The sequence below is a fragment of the Anomaloglossus baeobatrachus genome, chromosome 3 (assembly GCF_048569485.1).
Source record: "Anomaloglossus baeobatrachus isolate aAnoBae1 chromosome 3, aAnoBae1.hap1, whole genome shotgun sequence".
NCBI classification, from domain to species: Eukaryota; Metazoa; Chordata; class Amphibia; order Anura; family Aromobatidae; genus Anomaloglossus; species Anomaloglossus baeobatrachus.
This window is the reverse complement of record NC_134355.1, coordinates 213,154,338-213,174,769: the sequence shown is the minus strand read 5'-3', so window position 1 is coordinate 213,174,769 and position 20,432 is coordinate 213,154,338. Positions and strand designations below refer to the sequence as shown.

General features: G+C 43.9%; 1 protein-coding gene across 1 annotated transcript in view; it reads left to right on the top strand.

Moving 5' to 3' along the window:
* LOC142296297 (AT-rich interactive domain-containing protein 4B-like) overlaps positions 1 to 20,432 on the top strand; it is a 430,400-nt gene that overhangs the window by 186,716 nt on the left and 223,252 nt on the right. Inside the window, exon 7 of the mRNA XM_075339708.1 lies at positions 15,231 to 15,322. Within this exon, the coding sequence (XP_075195823.1) occupies positions 15,231 to 15,322 (92 nt within the window). The remainder of the gene's footprint in view (positions 1 to 15,230; positions 15,323 to 20,432) is intronic.

Below are 20,432 nucleotides of genomic sequence, written 5' to 3'. Positions count from 1 at the left end.
TGACTGTCACTGTGCGAGTTTTGCATCGCATCACCCAGTCCATGCAGCTGAGGCGCTCTTGTTCTGAGAGCGTCAGGCCATGCAAAGTGATGCAATGCGAGGCACAAGTGGAATGATACCCCCTCTGTCAGTCTGCTTCTTGTTTTGTTCAGAGCGATGAAGCAGAGCTGACAAGGCTCTATCTGCTTCTCACTCTGTATAGACGCTGTCTATTCAGAGTGATGAAGCAGGGCTGACACTATTCTACCTGTGGACTACGTCTGGCTAAGGATTTTTTTTTTAAATAAAGATGGAGTCTTTAAATTTTTTTTTGCTTGCTTTATTTCCAATAAAAACATTTTTTTCTATATGTTTGTTTTTTTTACTGTTTACTAGAAATTCATGGTGGCCATATCTAATTTGGCGTGACACCATGAATTTCGGGCTTAGTACCATCTGAGAATACAAAGCTGGTATTAACTCCTTTATTACCCAGTGTGCCACCACCATCAGGGCCACTGGACGAGCCGGGTAAAGCGCCTGGAAATGGTGCTAAGAAGCAATGCGCCATTTTCAGGGGTGGCTGCGGGCTGCGTAGAATCCCAGCCCCCAGCTGCCTGGTTTTACCTGGCTGGCGATCTAAATACAGTGAGAGCCCACGCATTTTTTTTCTGTGACTTCACAGAAAGAAGTCCAATGGGGTCAGGTCAGGTGAGCGTGGAGGCCACTCCATGCAGCCATCATACCCAATGACTTGTAGGAAGGTCTCCATGAGGTATCGCTTCACGTCCGCAGCCTTGTGAGTTTTACACTTTCTAATCATAGCATTTCTGTATGCAAGGTGTCGATTCGTATTGAATTGATGATGCCCTACAATTTTTTAATTCACTTTTATTCTCTATCTCAGTTATGGCGAACCTATGGCATGCGTGCCACCAGGGGCAAGCAGAGCCCATTCTGCTGGCACGTGTGCTGTCGCCTGATCCTGCTGCTCTGATCTGCTGGTGTGGTGGCGCCGGCAAATCAAAGCTGTGTTGGAGCAGAGGAGACGTTTCTCCTCGCTCTGACACTCCTCCTCTCCCAGGCCGCAGGTTTGTTGCCTAGGAGATGGAGGAGCGTCAGTGAGCAGCGCCGGTGTAATGACGTCTTCTGGCCGCGTGGGAACTGAGGACCCAGCGGCGCACAGCGGTGGAGTGGTGCAGGAAGGTTAGTTGTGTGTTTTTTTTTTTTTTTTGTTTTTATATAACCTGTGTGCGTCTGTGCCAAGGTGGGGATGAGGGGGCCAGTGCCAGCATGGGGGGGAGATATACATGCCAGCATGGGGGGGAGAGCACACATACCAGCATGGAGGGGAGAGCACACATGCCAGCATGGGGGGGAGAGCACACATGCCAGAATGGGGGAGGGGAGACCTACATGCCAGCATGGGGGAGGAGAGCACACATGCCAGCATGGGGGGGGGAGAAAACACATGCCAGCATGGGGGAGGAGAGCACACATGCCAGCATGGGGGGGAGAGCACACATGCCAGCATGGGGGGGGGAGCATACATGCCAGCATGGGGGGGGAGCACACATGCCAGCATGGGGGGGAGAGCACACATGCCAGCATGGGGGGGAGAGCACACATGCCAGCATGGGGGGGGGAGAGCACACATGCCAGCATGGGGGGGGGAGAGCACACATGCCAGCATGGGGGGGGGAGACATACATGCCAGCATGGTGGGAGAACACACATGCCAGCATAGGGGAGAACATACATGTCAACATGGGGGGGGAAACATACATGACAGCAGGGGGGGAAGAAACATACATGCCAGCATGGGAGGGGGAGAACACACATGCCAGCATGGGGGGAGAACATACATGCAAGCATGGGGGGGGGAACACATGCCAGCATGTGGGGGAGAACAACACATGCCAGCATGGGGGTGAAACATATGCCAGCAGGGGGGGGGGGGGGACACACATGTTAGCATGGGGGGGGAACACACATGTTAGCATGGGGGGGGAGAACACACATGCCAGCATGGGGGGGGGGGAGAACACACATGCCTGCATGGGGGGGGAACACACATGTCAGCATGTGGGGGGAAACATGCATGTCAGCATGGGGGGGGGCATGCATGTCAGCATGGGGGAGGAAACGTGCATGCCAGGATTGAGGAAACATGCATGCCAGGATGGGGAAAACATGCATGCCAGGATGGGGAAAACATGCATGCCAGGATGGGGAAAACATGCATGCCAAGATGGAGGAAACATGCATGCCAGGATGGGGAAAACATGCATGCCAGGATGGGGAAAACATGCATGCCAGGATGGGGAAAAGGAAACATGCATACCAGGATGGGGAAAACATGCATGCCAGGATTTGGAAAACATACATGCCAGGATGGGGAAAACATACATGCCAGGATGGAGGAAACATGCCGCGATAGGGTACATTTACCAGGAAGGGGAACATTTACCAGGAAGGGGAACATGTTAAGATGGGGAATATTTACCAGGATGGAGGTACATGCTAGGAAGGGGGACATTTAACTGGATGGGAGTACATTAACCAGGATTGGGAACATTTACCAGGATGGAGGACATTTACCAGGAATGGGGTACATGCCGGGATGGGGGAACATTTACATGGATGGGCAATATGTCAGTATGGGGTACATTTACCAGCATGGGGGAACATGCCAGAATGGGGGACATTTACCAGGATGGAGGACATTTACCAGGATGGGGCCATGATGGGGACAAAAATACCAGAATGTAGGAAATATATATATATATCAGGATGGGGGACATGTTTACCAAGAAGTGGCCCATGAAGGGGGCATAACTACACAGTGAAAGGGGAGGGTAGCAACTCGCACATCTTTATGGGATTTCAGGATGTTCAGACTTTGAAATGTACATGTGGATTACAGGGTAACATCTGATTGCATTCCAGGCTAAAATCTGCCTGTCTAATATGCTGCAATTTTTTCCAGAAAGATCAATCCAACTGCTGTGTCTGGAAAGGGCAGGGGCTCAGCTTCAATGTGTGGTAAGCATGCATGAGCGTGATGCCCCCCTGCTGAACAGAAAACTGCAAAGGTAAGATTAAATTCAATTATTTACATAATAGGATTGGTTGGCACTTCGGAAAAAAAATTGGGTTTAGGGCTACAGTTTGGGTACTCGGCCTGTAAAAGGTTCGCCATGACTGCTCTATCTCGTTCCGTTTTCAAGATAAAAATGCTAACTCCGTTGTTTTCCACCAGGTGTCGCAATAGGTGGTTTCATTGCATAGCGCATGGCTACTTTACTATACCTAGACACCACTTCTATGCCTATAGCTGCCGCCGTTCTCAAGTTAATGGCAGTGGACAGGATATGGGTGGACACACTGTATAGATTATAAAGCACTTACCCTGCTTCCTCCTCCAGACCCAGTAAACATGTGATCACTTAATATTAAAGCCATAGTTAAACATAAAATCAGCAAAAAAAAGAATGCAATGATGTGTTAAAATGCCTCACCCCTCCCCCACACACACTTCCAAAGGTTTCTAAAGACCCTATGGCAGCACAGTGTATTAAATAAAAACAAAAAATAAATTAATCAAAAATAATATCTAGCAGTTCTCTGAATGTTGAGTTCTGTATAACCCCACCCACATCTCTGATTTGCAGCTTTATACCCATGTACAGTGTACATATAAAGCTGCCAATAAGTGGTGGAGATGGTGTTATACAGACCTCATGAATATGGAAGAATGCTAATTGCATTCTTGTGATCACATGATGATAGCGAGAGCTTGCAGCACCGTTAGAATTCACAACGATACAGTGTTTACATAAAAAATGTACTCAGTGGTGACAACCATTTTAACAAGCACGCCAGTACCAAAACCAATATTAGCATCAATATTGCAATATTATAAACAAAACATACCTCCAGTCCATAGCCAAATATTACCAGCATATATAGTAGTAATAATACCACTATACTGATTATTCACCAAAACCACTAGGACTAATATTACCCCCATACAGTGACCAAATAATGGTAATATCAGTTTTACTCCAGTGCTCTTCAGACCATATATACCATATATGTGTTCAGACCGTATATGTGTTCTGTATACTGTACTGTTCTCACCAGTAACATTCTCACTGATTGTAGTAATTAATTTTCCCTTTAATTTTCCATTTTGCCCAGGCCACCACATCCACGTCTTCTATCCATAACGGCCTTGCAAAATTTAAAAGAGAGATATCTGTGATCTACCTTCCCTCAGCTCTATACAAACTATATAGTGCTATAACCAATGCCTTAAGGGGGATTTACACGCTGCGACATCGCTAGCGATTGCTAGCGATGTCGCATGCGATTGCACCCGCCCTCGTCGTTGTAACGATATGTGGTGATCGCTGCCATAGCGAACATTATCGCTACGGCAGCGTCACACGAACATACCTGTGCAGCGACGTCGCTGTGACGGCCAAACAATCCCTCCCTCAAGGGGGAGGTGCATTTGGCGTCACAGCGACGTCACCGTGACGTCACTAAGCAGCCGGCCAATAGAAGCGGAGGGGCGGAGATGAGCGGGACGTAACATTCCGCCCACCTCCTTCCTTCCGCAATGCCGGTGGACACAGGTGAGGAGATGTTTGTCGTTCCTGCGGTGTCACACATAGCGATGTGTGCTTTCGCAGGAACGACGAACTACATCGTACCGACAGCAGCAACGATATTAAGGAAATGAGCGACGTGTCAACGAGCAACGATTTTTCACGTTTTTGTGCCCGTTGATCGTTGCTCATTTGTGTTGCACGCTGCAATGTCGGTAACGGTGCCGGATGTGCGTCACTACCGACGTGACCCCGACGATATATCGTTACCGATATCGCAGCGTGTAAAGCCCCCTTTAGACTCCTTAAATTGTCTCTCCAGGAAAGGAGACAAACTCTAGCACAGCGCCACCTATTGGACGTAGCGATCCTAAAAGTCAAAAGTGGATTTTTAACAATCCTTCGCATATGACTTAGGATTTATGCCAGATCAAAATCCCAATTTGCAGACACGGTGTTTCGCAGTGCTTGCCCCTCGTCAGTGCAAAGTATGGGGTGTCTGATCCGGCTCATGAGAAACTATGTGGGGACCGGACCACTGCTTAAACACCTTAGAGAGTTCTTATGCCCCCTCTGTGTCCCGCACTGTAATAGTACTCTCCCTTCATAGAATGATGATGTTCCCTTCTGCCTCCCTATAATAATAATAATCCCCTTGTGATCCCTTTTAATAATAACTACATAAATCTTTGTAATAATAAAATTGCCTCCCCTGTGCTCTCTTACAATAGTAATTCTGCCTCCTGTGCTTTCCTTTAATTGTAATCATGCCCTGTTATGCCTCCTTATAATAATCATACCCAGATGATACCTGCTTGATTATATGGGGAAAAACAGGAGAACAAGAGTGGATTTTGTGCAAAAGAATTTTTTAAATTTATTACTTCATATAAATATATGACAAACATTGACAAATAGATGCAGAGACAAAGGAGACATTGGCACAAATGGATGCCGCATGGCAACAATGATTATGCAAAAATAATAAGATAAAGATCATTGGCATATGTACTGTAGATAAGGGTGGGAGCCATAATACAGTAAGAGAGATACATTAATTGTATGGTAAAAATGCTGGGCAACCCACACAGTTAACCAACAGCTGTAAAATGTAAAAAGTCACCAACAAGTAAAGTGCCAATAGTGCGAGACTGGAAGACCTGGAGTCCCCCCCGGGGGGTACCGCGCGCTTCATGTATTGTATATGTCATGCTTCATCAGACCAGGGAGGCATACGAACTTCCTCTGTTCAAGGACCTTTTGTATACACCATGTGGCGAGTCACATGATTGGAAATCACCAACAGCGTCAAGCGAGGGAGTGCACGGGAGAGGGCTTGATGACGCATCAGGTACAGCCCCCATACGTGCACAACACCGCCCCAGAGATTATGTCAGACCTGGAGGGGTATTTGGGGATTAATAAAGTGGTGAAAGAGGGTGTTTTTTCTGTCTTTTTTTCCAAATAAAGGATTTTTTGGGTGTATGTGTTTATTAACTTTTACTTACAGGTTAATCATGGGGGGGTGTCTCATAGACGCATGCCATGATTAACCTAGGACTCAGTGGCAGCTATAGGCTTCCATTAACTTCTTATTACCCCAATTGCCAACGCACCAGGGCAATTCGGGAAGAGCCGGGTAAGGTCCTGGGACTGTCGCAACTAATGCATGCAGCAATTCTGGACAGCTGCTGGCTGATATTTTTAGGCTGGGGCAGCGTAAAAACGATAGGCCTCCCCAGTCTGAGAATACCAGCCCCCAACTGTGTGGCTTTATCTTGACTGGGTGTCATCTGGGGGAGACCGCACATCATATTTTTAAATTATTTATTTATTTTACTGCACAATATAGACCCACCCACCGGCAGCTGTGATTGGTTGCAGTGAGACAGCTGTCACTAAACATGGGGCCTCATCTGACTGCAACCAATCATAACTGCCGGTGGGTGGGGGAAGCAGTGAATATGACATGGCCTAATGAGCGGCCGGCACTTTCAGAAGCATGAGAAGCCGCTGGAGCAGTGTGACAGCTGTGCAGCGCCGCTACATCAGAAGCTGACAGCGAGCGGCCATAGAGCACGACCGCTCTCTGTGAGCTCCAGTGAGCAACTGAAGTGAGTCACGCTATCAGCGATGACATCACTCAGGTTACCTGACTCCTCCCCCTGTGACAGCAAATCACCTGAGTTACTGAAGGGAGCTGCGGGATCAGCGGTACCATCACTCAGGTGATTTGCGGTGCAGGACTCCAGCTGTGGCCACGGGTAACCTGAGTGATGGCACCGCTGATTGTGCGGCTTACTTTAGTCACTCAGGTGATTTGCAGTCACTGGTGAGTCCTTCACCTGTGACCGCAAATCAAGCCGCAACACAGAGCGATGACAATGAACTCAGGTGAAGCTCTGAGGTCACTGCTGCGGACTCCGCACTCCTACCTGTGTCCTGGCACTGACGTCAGAGGTTCATCCGAGTTTATGAGAGCACACAGAGACAGAGCAGCGCGATAACAATGAAGTCGGCAGACGGGCAGTCATGCTCTACTGTGCTGCTCTTACAGAACAGGGATGTAGCAGAGCTGAATCGCCTGCGTTTTGTATGCATTTTTTTTGTCAAACTCGGTGTTAACAGTTAGCAAAGTCTGCCAGAGGGTGCATTTTTTTTGTTAAATCAAGAACGCAGCATGCGGACATACCCTTACTATAATACCCACCTTACAATAATAATAATCCCCCCCAGTGCCAGACAAAATAAACTTAATACCAGGGGCAGTGTTAGGGTCTTATTAGACCAGGAGCCATGTTATAAAGTAAATGTCTCCGACACAAACACCTTGCCATTTAAAAGAAAGTCTATTCATAATGTATACAATTATCATATACCACTGATACTGCTATATCAGGACTAAAAATACCTATATATTAAAACACACTATACAATAATCAATATTATCAAAATTACCATTGTACACGATGACCACTACCATTACCACTACGTAGTGAATACGTATTATTACCATACATCTACAAAAAAAAACACAATGTACCAAAACCATTATTAAACAGTAATATTACCATTCACCTACCAATACATAATGACTTATTCAAACAACCAAACTGTTAGTATATTAAAAAAAACAATCAAAAAAACTCCACAATATTTAAAAAGATATTACCCATATACAGACATGTCCAAAAGTGTTAAATAAATAAGGAATAACGTTTGGAACTCCATTCTATGTCTGAACTGGGTGCAAAAACCTTAACTGCATGAGAGGACACACACAAGCTAGGGACCCCAACGTAGAGAAATACTTTGGCGTAGTGTTGGGGCTCTATTGCATTGATCAATTCAGTAGCTAAATTTCTCTTGATTCATATGTTCATGGCAGTAATGCAGGTTCCATTTTTCACATTTCATTCTTACATATAGCTATTGAATTTTTCATGTCACTATTCACACAGCAGTTTCTGCTATTACATGTATTCCCCTTACATAGTCACTGGTGTGCATACCTTATGTCCAAAAGTGTTGGCACCATTGAAATTGTTCCAGAAAATGAAGTATTTCTCCGAGAAAATGATTGCAACTACACGTTTTGTTATAGATAGTTATATTGGTTGAAAAAAAACCTTTTGTGGTAGGGCATTCAACAATCTGACTGCTCTAACTATAAAAAAAAACCCCTTTCCTTTTTAGCTGCTGAAATCGCCTGTCTTCCACTCTCAGTGAGTACCCCCTGTTTATTTCTTTTGCGTGTATTAAAACAACAACAAGAAAAACCACAGAGAAAAAAAAAGGCAAATTGGACATAATTTCACAGAAAACCACAAATATGGGCCAGACAAAATTGCTGGCATATTTCAAAAATTCTGTGTAAACAACTTTATTTTGAGCACATAATGCTTGTTCAAACTCACCTGTGGTGGTACCAGGTGTGGGCAATATGAAAATCACACCTGAAATCAGATGAAAAGAGAAGTTGACTCAATCTTTGCAGTGTATCTGTGTTTGCCACACTAAGCATGGAGAACAGAAAGAAGAGATAACTCTCTGAGGACTTGAGAAACAAAATTGTTGAAAAATATCAACAATCTCAAGGTTACAAGTCCATCTCCAGAGACTTTGGTGTTCCTTTGTCCACGGTATGCAGCATAATCAAGAAGATTACAACCCATGGCACTGTAGCTAATCTCCTTGGACGTGGAAGAGAAAAATTGATGAAAGATTGCAACACAGATGGTGGATAAGCAGCCCCAATCAAGTTCTAAAAAAATTCAAGCTGTCGTGAAGGCTCAGGGTGCATCAGTGTAAGTGCAAATTATCCGTCGACATTTGAATAAAATTAAACGCTATGGAGGAGACCCAGGAGGACCCATTTCTGTCACAAATACATAAAAAAGCTAGAATGCAGCTTGCCAAAATGTCTGTGAGTAAGCTAAAATCATTCTGGGAAAGTGTCTTGTGAACAGATGAGACCAAGATAGAGCTACTGTTTGCCGAAAATGGAAAGAGGCCTACAAAGAAAAGAACATAGTACCTACAGCCAAATATGGTGGAGGTTCAAAGATGTTTTAGGGTTGTTTTGCTGCCTCTGACACTGGGTACCTTAACTGTGTGCAAAGAATCATGAAATCTGAAGATTACCAAAGGATTTTGGGTTGCAGTGTAGTGCTCAGTGTCAGAAAGCTGGGTTTATGTCCATGGGTCTTCTAGCAGGACACTGACCCTAAACATACTTCAAGAAGCACCCAGCAATGGGTGGAAACAAATTGCTGCAGAGTTCTGAAGTGGCCAGTAATGAGTCTGGATCTAAATCCCAGTGAAAACTTGTGGAGAGATCTTAAATTTGCTGTTGGGAGAAGGCACCCTTCAAATATGAGTGACCTGGAGCAGTTTGCTAAAGAACAGATTTCAAAGGTGTAAGAAGCTTGTTGATGATTATAGGAAGGGATTGATTGCAGATATTTATTCCAACAGGTGTGCAACAATATATTAAGTTGATTGTGGCAACAATTTTGTCTGGCATATTTTTGTGGTTTTGTGTGAAATTATGTCCAATTTGCCTTATTTTCTATTTATTTATTTTTTTGTGTTGTTCCAATACACACAAAGAAAATATACATTGTGTATAACAAAACATGTAACAGCAATAATTTTCTGGGAGATATACTTCATTTTCTGCAACAATTTCAAGGGCACCAACACTTTTAGCCATGACTGTACATTGACCATAGAGAGGTGGATACCAGTTGTGCCAACCATATAGGTGTTTACAGTTCAGGTATATACAGTATAGTGACTTACAGGTGATGTTCTTTCTGATTGGACTCATTCAATGTTTTCATCTTGTCTATCTGGCTCAGACTGAAATAACAACTTCTTCCATCCACAAATTGTATATTCAGCGTTTATAAGAAAGAATCATTTGACTATTTTTACATTCCTAGCACTGTCCCAATCTATTCTAAACCTGCAAAAACGTCCCATCTTGGCTGCCCAGTAGCGTGGAACAATACTTCAAAAGTTGTATCACTTCCCCCAAAATTCTAAATAAGCAGTGTGGTGTATACAGAGTACCTCTAAAAAAAGTTTCCTATGGAAACTAAATTCATCCTCACACCTACTTTGTGTTACCTTGAAAGAAGTAAGGCCCCTTTTTTGCCCCCCTTTATTGCTTGGTATAATGCACAAACACACATGATGATGGCAACCACAGCCTCCCTTATAGAGTATGAAGGACACCACAACTCCCTATACGCAGTATGATTGCCACCATGCCCCAAATAGTATGATGACCCCCAAAACCCCCCTTACACAGTTTGATGCAACAACTCCCAACACACAATATACACACAAGCTCTTATACACAGTATGATGGCCACCACAAAGTACACACACACACACTATGATAATATCTCTGTCCCCCCACTGTATGTTTGCCACCACAGCACCCTATACACACTAATGCTGCCACCAACCCCTATGTACATTATGATGGCCACCACATCCCTCTCTAACCTTACAGCCTCCTATACACTGTGTGATGCCACCACTGCCCCTATACACAGTGTGATAAATAACACTACACACCATACACCTACATACAATATGTTGCCACCGCAGCAGTGCATATAGTATGACGGCCACCACATCTTCCCTGCCAAGCCACCTGGTTGTGTCCCTTCCTCCACCAATGCCATAAACCCCCACCACTTGCTATGCTGGGATCCTTCCTGAATGTATTGATGTACCATAGTCCTGTGTGCTCCAACCAGGATCTCCAGTCCACCATATTTTCTTTCTTCTCCAACTCCCTCTCTTGGCAAAATGGCGCCGTCACACTTACCTCAGGGCAGCACCAGGCAGGGTGGGATTTCTTCCAGATAACCCTCCCATTTCCTCCAGTTTTCTGCCCGTTTTGTGCTGTGACACTGTGGTGGATGGACCTTCTACATCCACTTCATCCGACAGGGCGAACACATGTCATCATGGGCTGGCATCTCTATGCGGGGAACTTCTTCCCATGCATGTAGCTTCTCCAGGGTTGGCCAGATTTTTTAGCCATTCTGCTTCATTGCCGCCCTCGACAAGTGAGGTCTTTTAGAGTTGCGCCACCATCCGCCATCTTAAAGTCGATGCTCAACGCCATCATATACCTCACCGTGGTCATTGTCAATGTAACCCTTGCCTTCCCCGCAACACTCTTCCATTGGCAAGCCTTGATCCTGCCGACTACGCTAAGTGTAGAGTGGCGTGAGGCGGTATTCGAGAGCGTTCGATTGACCACAGAAGCATTGGCACACTACATGAAATACCTGGTCGTTTCTGAACTATGATTTCTTTTTCTGCTATTACTCCTGCATGTGAATATACACTAAGAAAACATGGGAGATCATCAAGACTACTCCAAACTTGATTAAAAATCCACTGGAGCAAGATTTCAAAATTGTACAAGTGATCGTCTGCTATAATTTGCTCCAGTGCGTGGCATAAATTCTAGTTAATCCTTTTGGCTCTGTTAGGCTAAGCCCTTCCCACTTCCACTAAGCCCTTCCCACTTTAAAAAAAAAAAAAAAAGTAGACATCTGATCCATACATGGCCTCATTCACACATCACTATTTTCCATCAGTGTTTAAATTCCAAAGCAAGGAGTGGGACTTACAGGGAAAAACTATTATTGAAAGATTGACTCCAGTTCTGTGTTTTGGCATACAAGCACTGATGAAATACTCATCAAAAATACTAATGCAGGATGGCCAAGCTCAAATGTTTCCATAGCCGACACCTCCCAGGTTACCTAGGATTACAGGTGCACACCACAGCACCCTTTTTCCCCCAAAAAATTGTAGAGCTGCCATGAAAGTAATAAAAGTAACATGTCTCCATAACTACCTATAGGTTTTGTATTCCTACAATATTTAAGGGGTTATCATGTGATTTACCAAATATTCCCTTTAGAAAGACATTGGTAGACAGGGTTGGACTGGGGTGCCAGGGGCCTACCAGGAAAATTGCCTCTAGGGGCCCACACTATGGCTGCCATAAACATTTTTATTACTTGATCATTTTCGACTTCTCTCAGTATAACATGCGCCTTTTAGCAAACTCTGCAGTGCACAGTAGAGACCTGTCCTGTGCACTGCATATATCACAGGATTTCTTGTAGCATCTTATTTATTATAGTTAATAATGGAATCTGTTATTTACAGTCACAGTTTTTCTTAAACGTGGACATTCCTTGTCCTAGGAAAACCACCGAGTCCAAACAATATTCAAAGAGAATCAAAACGCAGCATCTTCACATGGAAAGATTACTAAAGTTAATCCACCGATGCCGCCATCTATCCACCCTATAGGGAAATCCCCTATAGAGTCAATATGTGGAGGTGTGAAGCATTACCCTCCATACACTCTTCCATTTGGAGACTGGTGAATTCTCTTCTCTTTCCACCTTCACACATTACATAATTATCAGGTAATAATCGGCCCCCAGTGTCTGTACTGGGTGTGATCATTCTGTGGGGACAGAGGCCATAAAAGCTGCACTATGGTTTCCAAACTAGTCTTACATGTTGGATAAACCCTTCACTAGTCCTGTGTATTCTGACAATACTGCTCTATAGGCAGATCAGGCTTTTTTTTTTTTTTTTTTTTTTACATATACAGTATTTATACTGAGGCCCCTCCTGTACTATCATCACATATAGAGGCCCCTGAAGAGTAATTACATATAGCCTAAGATACTGACACTGGGGTACAGAATAATGACACTGACACTGGGGTACAGAATAATAACACTGACACTGGGGGTACAGGACACTTACACTGAAGGTACAAGATACTGACACTGACACTAGAGGTACAGGATAATGACACTGACACTGGGGTTACAGGATAATGACACTGACACTGAGGTGTACAGGATAATACCACTGACACTCGGGGTACAGGATAATACCACTGACACTGGGGGTACAGGATAATTACACTGACTCTAGGGGTACAGGATAATGACGCTGACACTGGGGGTACAGGATAATGACGCTGACACTGGGGGTACAGGATAATGACGCTGACACTGGGGGTACAGGATAATGACGCTGACACTGGGGGTACAGGATAATGACGCTGACACTGGGGCTACAGGATAATTACACTGACACTGGGGGTACAGGATAATTACACTGATACTGGGGGTAGAGGATAATACCACTAACACTGGGGGTACAGGATAATGACACTGACACTGGGGGTACAGGATAATGACACTGACACTGGGTGTGCAGGATATTATCACTGACACTGGGGGTGCAGGATAATGACACTGACTGTACAGGATACTGACACTGACACTCGGGGTACAGGAGGACGACACACACTGGGGGTACAAGATTCTGACACTGATACTGGAGGTACAGGATTCTGACACTCGGGGTACAGGATAATGACACTGACACTGGGGATACAGGATGACACTGACATTGGGGGTACAGGATTCTGACACTGACATTGGGGGCACAGTATAGTGATACTGACACTGGGGGTACAGGATACTGACTGACACTGGGGGTACAAGATACTGACTCTGACACTGGGGGTACAGGATAATGACACACTAGGGGTACAGGATAATGACACTGGGGATACAGGATACTGACACTGGGGGTACAGGATACTGACACTGGGGGTGTGGGGTATTGGGAAAAGGGCATTGTCTAATGTGGCACACTGTGCACCAAATATTGTGGCCCTCATTTCTGGCAGAAAGTAATTGGAATCAAAAGTGGTGAATAGAGTTGGTGCAAATTTATACGCACATCTCATTCCATCGGCCTTGACAGTGGCCTCTACAAGAAGCAGGAGAAGTCCTCTTATCTGGTGGCATCCATGGTCCTTCTCTTGACTAGCTAACCTAGCATAGTTTCATCATTGTGGTGTGATGCATATGTGACATTGCACCAGGCTGGCTGATCAAAATAAGAGACGCAGACAGTTAAGAGTCTCCTCTCCCTCTCTTGTGCAGAGGCCGTAGACCACTGTCGTGGCCGATTTAATGGCATGTGCTAATTGATTTGCAATAACTTTATTGGTGAATACTTAAAGGGGCATCTATCAGTAGAATCAACATTCCTAAGCCGTGTATATGGGCATGTAGGTCATAGGAATTTGAATAAACAGAAACCTTGCTATCTGCGATGCTATGTCTGGAGAAATCCATGTTTTTCTTATATGTAAATGAGCTGTTCCAGGCAATGGGCTGGACACAGATCTGTATGAGAATCTGCCTCTAGGGCTTAATTTTAATAAAAGGGGAGTTACTGTGACCTACATACACATATTTTGATGTTCCCCACAACCCCTCTTCTGAGTTCCCCTACAGCCCTTCTTGTGATAGCCCCCATTCACTGACAAAATATAAGAAAAGTGTGGTGAATTTTTGTGGTTGAAGGAAAGGGCCACATGATCGCATTTGTGCCTGTATCCTGGGCCATCAATGTGCTGAATGGCTGCAGCCAGAGGAAGGTTCTGGATGGCCTTAGGCATTCAGCAATGTCAGTTTTTTGTATTTTTTTCTTCAAGATGCGTACTCCTTTGCCAGGCAAGAAGTAACGTGCAAAGCTGGTGCTTACCCTGCCTATTCCTTGATTTGCCCTGGTTCTGGACACTGAAAATCTGCATCCAAAACTAATTTTAAATGAGAGGCCATTACCAGTATGAGACTTGTATTGACTCAGTCTGCTCTCCTGATCTACATATCTCACTGGTAATGCCGCCTTTCATTTAAAATAAGCTCTGGAGGCAGATTCTTAGGAAGATTTAAGTCCGGCCCGTAGATCTTAACAGCTCATTTACATTTAAAGAAAAAGGTGGATTTTTCAAGAATAAGAAATCGGATTGCAGATATCAAGGTATCATTTTATTCAACTCTCTATGACCTGCATGCTCAGGTCAACAATTTAGGATTGTTGATCCTACTGACAGATTTCCTTTATGGCCTTTTCAAGCCTTGCCACTAATGAGTTAAAAAGAAATCATAGTTGGTAGTCCTTGGTGTACTAAATTTCCTTCACAAGACATTAAATTTACTGAAACTGGTCTGACTGTTCCCTGATAGCATCTCTTTGTTTTACCAGACACTAGACCAACTTCCACTGACGAATCCAGAACATTTTGGAACTCCTGTAATAGGAAAGAAAACAAATCGGGGAAGAAGAACGAATCACATGTGAGTCTACCTTCTTGACTGAATATAACATTTATTTAATATTTTAATTTAACATTACAATATATTATATGAGACTTTAAAGGTAACCTGTCATCTGATTCACGCTGCTCAAACCCCAGACACCATGAATCAGCCAGGTATATTTTAAATGGAACCTGTCACCAGATTTTTCACTTACCACGGAGCTGGGAAGGAGGACGGCAATGGAAGGAAGAGAGGAGGCACCGGATAAAGATCAGTGACGCCCATCAGACTTTGGCTTGTAATGCAGATTCCAGAAGTCTGAGATTGCTTTTTTTTACAGGTGCCAAAAATAAAAGAATGTAAAGGCTGAGGTATCACCTCCTAGCATTAAACAACCTATCAAGATTCCAGGTGAAGGGGTGTTACTGAGTGCTCTGAGGACAACTCTCAGACAACATGCTCCTGAGGCTCCATCGCCATCGACTACTGATTTTACGAGTGACCTGTCCAAAAAGGGTGTCCTCAGTGTGCAGGAGTGTGAGATGGAGCAAGTGCTGAGTTCCAGATGGGTCAGGTGCCATTTTTTAGTATCGTGCTAAATGGAAAGGTCTTGGGCATGATGACTTCTGGGTGTGTTTAGAAGATCTTCATGAGAATCAGCCTGAGAGCAAAGTCCATCAGCAGCATCAGATTGGCCCTCAAAGAAAAGGGGATACTGTTACTGTTATCACTTGAGGTTTGATCTAGTGATCTTTTGCAATTTCCTCCCTACTCAGCCACAGTTTTCTCAGTTCCTGTCCAAGTGCTGAATTCTTCTTTACTTTCACATTTGCTTCTTTCCTATGTTGTTCTATTGTTTATTGTCTCTATCCAATTACTTTTTCGGCGGTGTTACTATATACAGTATATACTTTACTTTTCCAGCCATTCTTTACTGGTTATATTCATTCCTTGTGGATTCTATTAAGGAGTATCAGTTCTGCTGCTTAAGATAACCTATTGGACAGAGACCAGTCTGAATTTGTTCTGAGCTATCTCTTTTGTCTTAACTGTATAACAGTGTCCATTTTAGGAAATAATCATATATCAAAGTCAAACATCAGAATAACCTGTCTGACATCTGACTTATTGTTTTGTTATTATATATTACTATCTAAATAATCAAAAAATAATGACCCTATAGCTTAATAATAAGTCACCTGTGTCACTTATACAGTAGTTTTGGTTTGAAAGGGTAATAATTAGGGATGATCGAATACCAAAATATCCGCTTCGACTAATAGGTCGCCGCTATTCAAGTATTCGCGAATATTCAACACCCAATGTAAGTCTAAGGGAAACCCGAATAATTTCACGTTGGACGTAACGGTGAGCTGTGGTGACTGAGGAAAAGGCTGAAATGGATGGGAAAAGGCAGAAACAGTATGGGCACAGCCTGTAGAAGGTGCCTAACTTCATTTCTGGTGTCTTGGAATAACATGCTCAGAGCAACATGCGGCTTTTACGTAGTTGCCAGAACAGCTCTGAAACCAAATCGCTTTTTTGACAAACAGAATGCAGGTCTTTAGGTCTCTTTCTCTGTCTATCGGTCTCTCCCTCTCCTCCCCCTCTCTCATACTCACCGATCACTGACCGATCACGGGCACGGAGCTGCATGGTTGTCACACTGTTCTGGCGGCTTCTCCAGCTTTTGAAAATGCCGGTCGCTCATTATTCCATCTCGTATTCCCTGCTTCTCTCACCCACCGGCGCCTATGATTGGTTGCATTCAGACGCGCCCCCACGCTGAGTGACAGCTGTCTCACTGCAACCAATCACAGCCGCCGGTGGGCGGGTCTTTGTAGTGCAGTAAACTAAATAAATAAATAAAAAATTCATAGAAATAATTCCTATATATAAAATCAGCGCTGAATTAAGGGTTAATTTATTATAAATATTTATTTTTATCCTTATTCCAGTGATGGAAAAATTGTGATAAAATTATACAAAAGATCACAAAAATACACGTAAACAACAGTATATACTCTAGAAAAAGTATACCTCTAAAAAATGTGTGGAGCCCCGGCCGGCGGCTGCCACCTTCAAATAAAAAATTATTATACGATTAAAAAGCAATTTATAATGAAGAACGGTTGCATGTTTTTTCCACAGATGAAGAGAATAAAAAACGTTAAAAAAATATCCAAAATATTTTTCCAATAATACGGTCCTTTTAAAGTTAGAGCACTATTTTCAGAGTTTTAATAACTTCACAAGGAAAGCTACAATTCCTCCAAATTTTGCAAGTATTGCTACAAACCACGCGCTCTACATAAAACCAAGCTCCCCTTGGTATGTTAAAACTTCCCGCACTCCTAGCGCAAGCACAGGAGTATTGCAGGAATGCAACAATACAGCGGGACACCCGTGATGGGTACCCAGTGCAGGTTACCTGATAAACGATACCAGTCTGGAGATTCCAAGGCAATGCAGTCTCTGCGCGATGTAGGTTTCTCGTGCCTGAATAGAATAGTTTCCAGCAATGTTAGACCAGGTCTCCTCTGTGCGGAATCCTATGCCTGAAGACACAGATGCTGGCAGGATTGTGTCAAATCACGGCTCCGCTCTGAGAAGGCGGGGATAGTTAGTTTCCGGGGTTAGAGGTTCTTCCAGGACACGGGTAAGAAAGCTTTTTCCTGGACTGTTTAGACGCTCCATATAGCAGAGCTGGATGCATCGTGGGACCTCGTGTGGATTACGTCGGACCTGGAGGGGCATTTGAACATGCATAAAGACTTCTGTCCAGCGCAATGACCAGGAATCAGATGATAACATTTCCAGGATTTATTTGATGCTTAGCGAACTCATAAAATCAGACACGTACAATACATGTAAAAAGCAAGCTGACACTCCAGCGGGGAAAAAATTGGTATGACAACAGCGACGCATTTCAACTACATGAGTGTAGTCTTTGTCAAGTCTAGAGGGGTATTTGGGGATTTGAATAAAGTGGTGAAAGAGGGTGTTATTTTTTTGTCTTTTATTCCAAATAAATGGAAATCTAATGGATGCGGCAATTCCAGGTGGCTGCTGGCTGATATATTTAGGCTGAGGGGCTACCCATAACGTGGGGCTCCCTATCCTGAGAATACCAGTTCTGTTTGCTACTGGACACGGTGTTCAGCCCTTACAATGACTAATTATTAGTTAGATCTACAACGCTCTCCCGCACACAATACAGTCTATCTACACCGCCAGCTCCCTATCACTGTGTGTTCACAAAATGGCCGCTGGCTTATATAGGCCCTATGATGCTGTGCGGCCAAGCCAGTCACAGTAACACCACAACAAAGATGGCTGCAGCGTTACTGGGAGGGCAAGCAACGTCAGATGTGTTCATTGGCTGGAAAACAGGTGCCAGGAAGTCAGAAATTAAAATGAAAGTATCGGAGCGGATGTTGTTTTATCCATCGGATACCGACTGCTGCAAAGAGCCTGCTATCCATCGGATACCGAATAGTGGCGAATACATTCGCTCATCCCTAGTAATAATAACAACAAAAAAGCACCACCTCATACTGGAATTTGAACCCAAAGATCTCTGTATGTAAACTAGCATATTTAGCATTGAGCTAAACACTCAGTCAAGATGCATGGTACTTCTATTTGGTTATGTGATTTCTAGTGCACGTGTTTAAAACTTATTAGGACTTTCACACTGACCTCCACCAAGCCAAATTCAAATGATGTTTGACTCTGATGTTTGAGTTTGATATCTTACTCTCTTCACACATCAGACTCATAATGACTTTCAGACACCCCAAGTATTTACCTGGTTAAAAGGGAACCTGTCACCAGGTTTTTCCCTTATGAGCTGTGGCTACCACCAGTAAGCCCATATATACAGCATTCTATAATGTACCATGCGTTCATTTCAGTCCGAAATGTACACCTCCTTGCAGAAAACTGCACCGAAATGGCATCAATTTTTGTGCATTTTTTTGGTCTGGAGATGGAGATTTGGTGCTGAAGTTTTTACACCATTTTCCTGCACCCAATCGACACCTCTTGGCAAATTAATTGCATTACTATCGCATCAAAACTACATGGGGTTTTCTTGCGTTTTTTTTGCCAGGAGATGCAGGTCTGTGAACTTAGTTACCTCATTTAAAGGTAACCTGAGGTCAGGTGGTCAGGTTACCTGCAGTCACAGGTGGAGGATCGTGGGAACCTACAGCTATGACCACAAATAACCTCAGTGATGTCATCACTCATCGCGTGGCTCAGTCTCTGCCTGAAGCCAACAGCAGGCGGTCATGTTCTATGCACGTGTGCTGTCAGATATAGCAGAGCTGGACTTGTCGTGGGACCTCGTGTGGATTACGTCAGACCTGGGTGTTTTGGGAGTTAAATAAGGGGTGAAAGAGGGTGTGTGTATTTTATTTCAAATGAAGAAAATTCCGGCACTCCTTGTATTCTTTATGAAGATAAATCTTTTAATCTTACAATTCCATGTACAGGCGTCACAATGTAACGCGTTTCGGCTTGAGCACAAGCCCTTCTCAAACAGAAGATAATTACTGCATCAAAGTTCCCACACTAAATAACAGCGGTTCATAATCCTGGTGAGGAGAATAGTCACTGATGCAAAAGGTGCTTGAACAAACAATAGATGAAATGTCCATTAACTTTTCACATCGGGGTTTCCCCTTAAGGTTACTGAATGAGCAGAAAGACAGACAATCTACACAGAGAGACAAAGACTAGAGGCTAGTTTTTTCAAACACCTATCATCCATGGTCTGTATTCATCCATAAAGTCTTGAGGAAACATTGGAATATTTTATCTAACTCCTACCCTAATATTAAGATTTCCACAGACCTTACCTAATATCCCATCGTAGATCTTTGAATATTAGGGACAAAGTAGTGAAAGCGGACCTGGGCAGCGAAAGTAAATTAACTCAGAGATTTCTTTCTAACCCTGTCACAGGCACATTCCCGTGTCTGAACTGTGTTCACTGCTCTGGTGTGATTAAGGGACCGACATTTCAGCACCCCCGCACAGGGGAATCATTTAAAATAAATGGATATTATACTTGTGACAGTAGCTTTAGAATATACATGTTGAAATGCCCTTGTGGTCTAATCTATGTGGGTGAAATCAC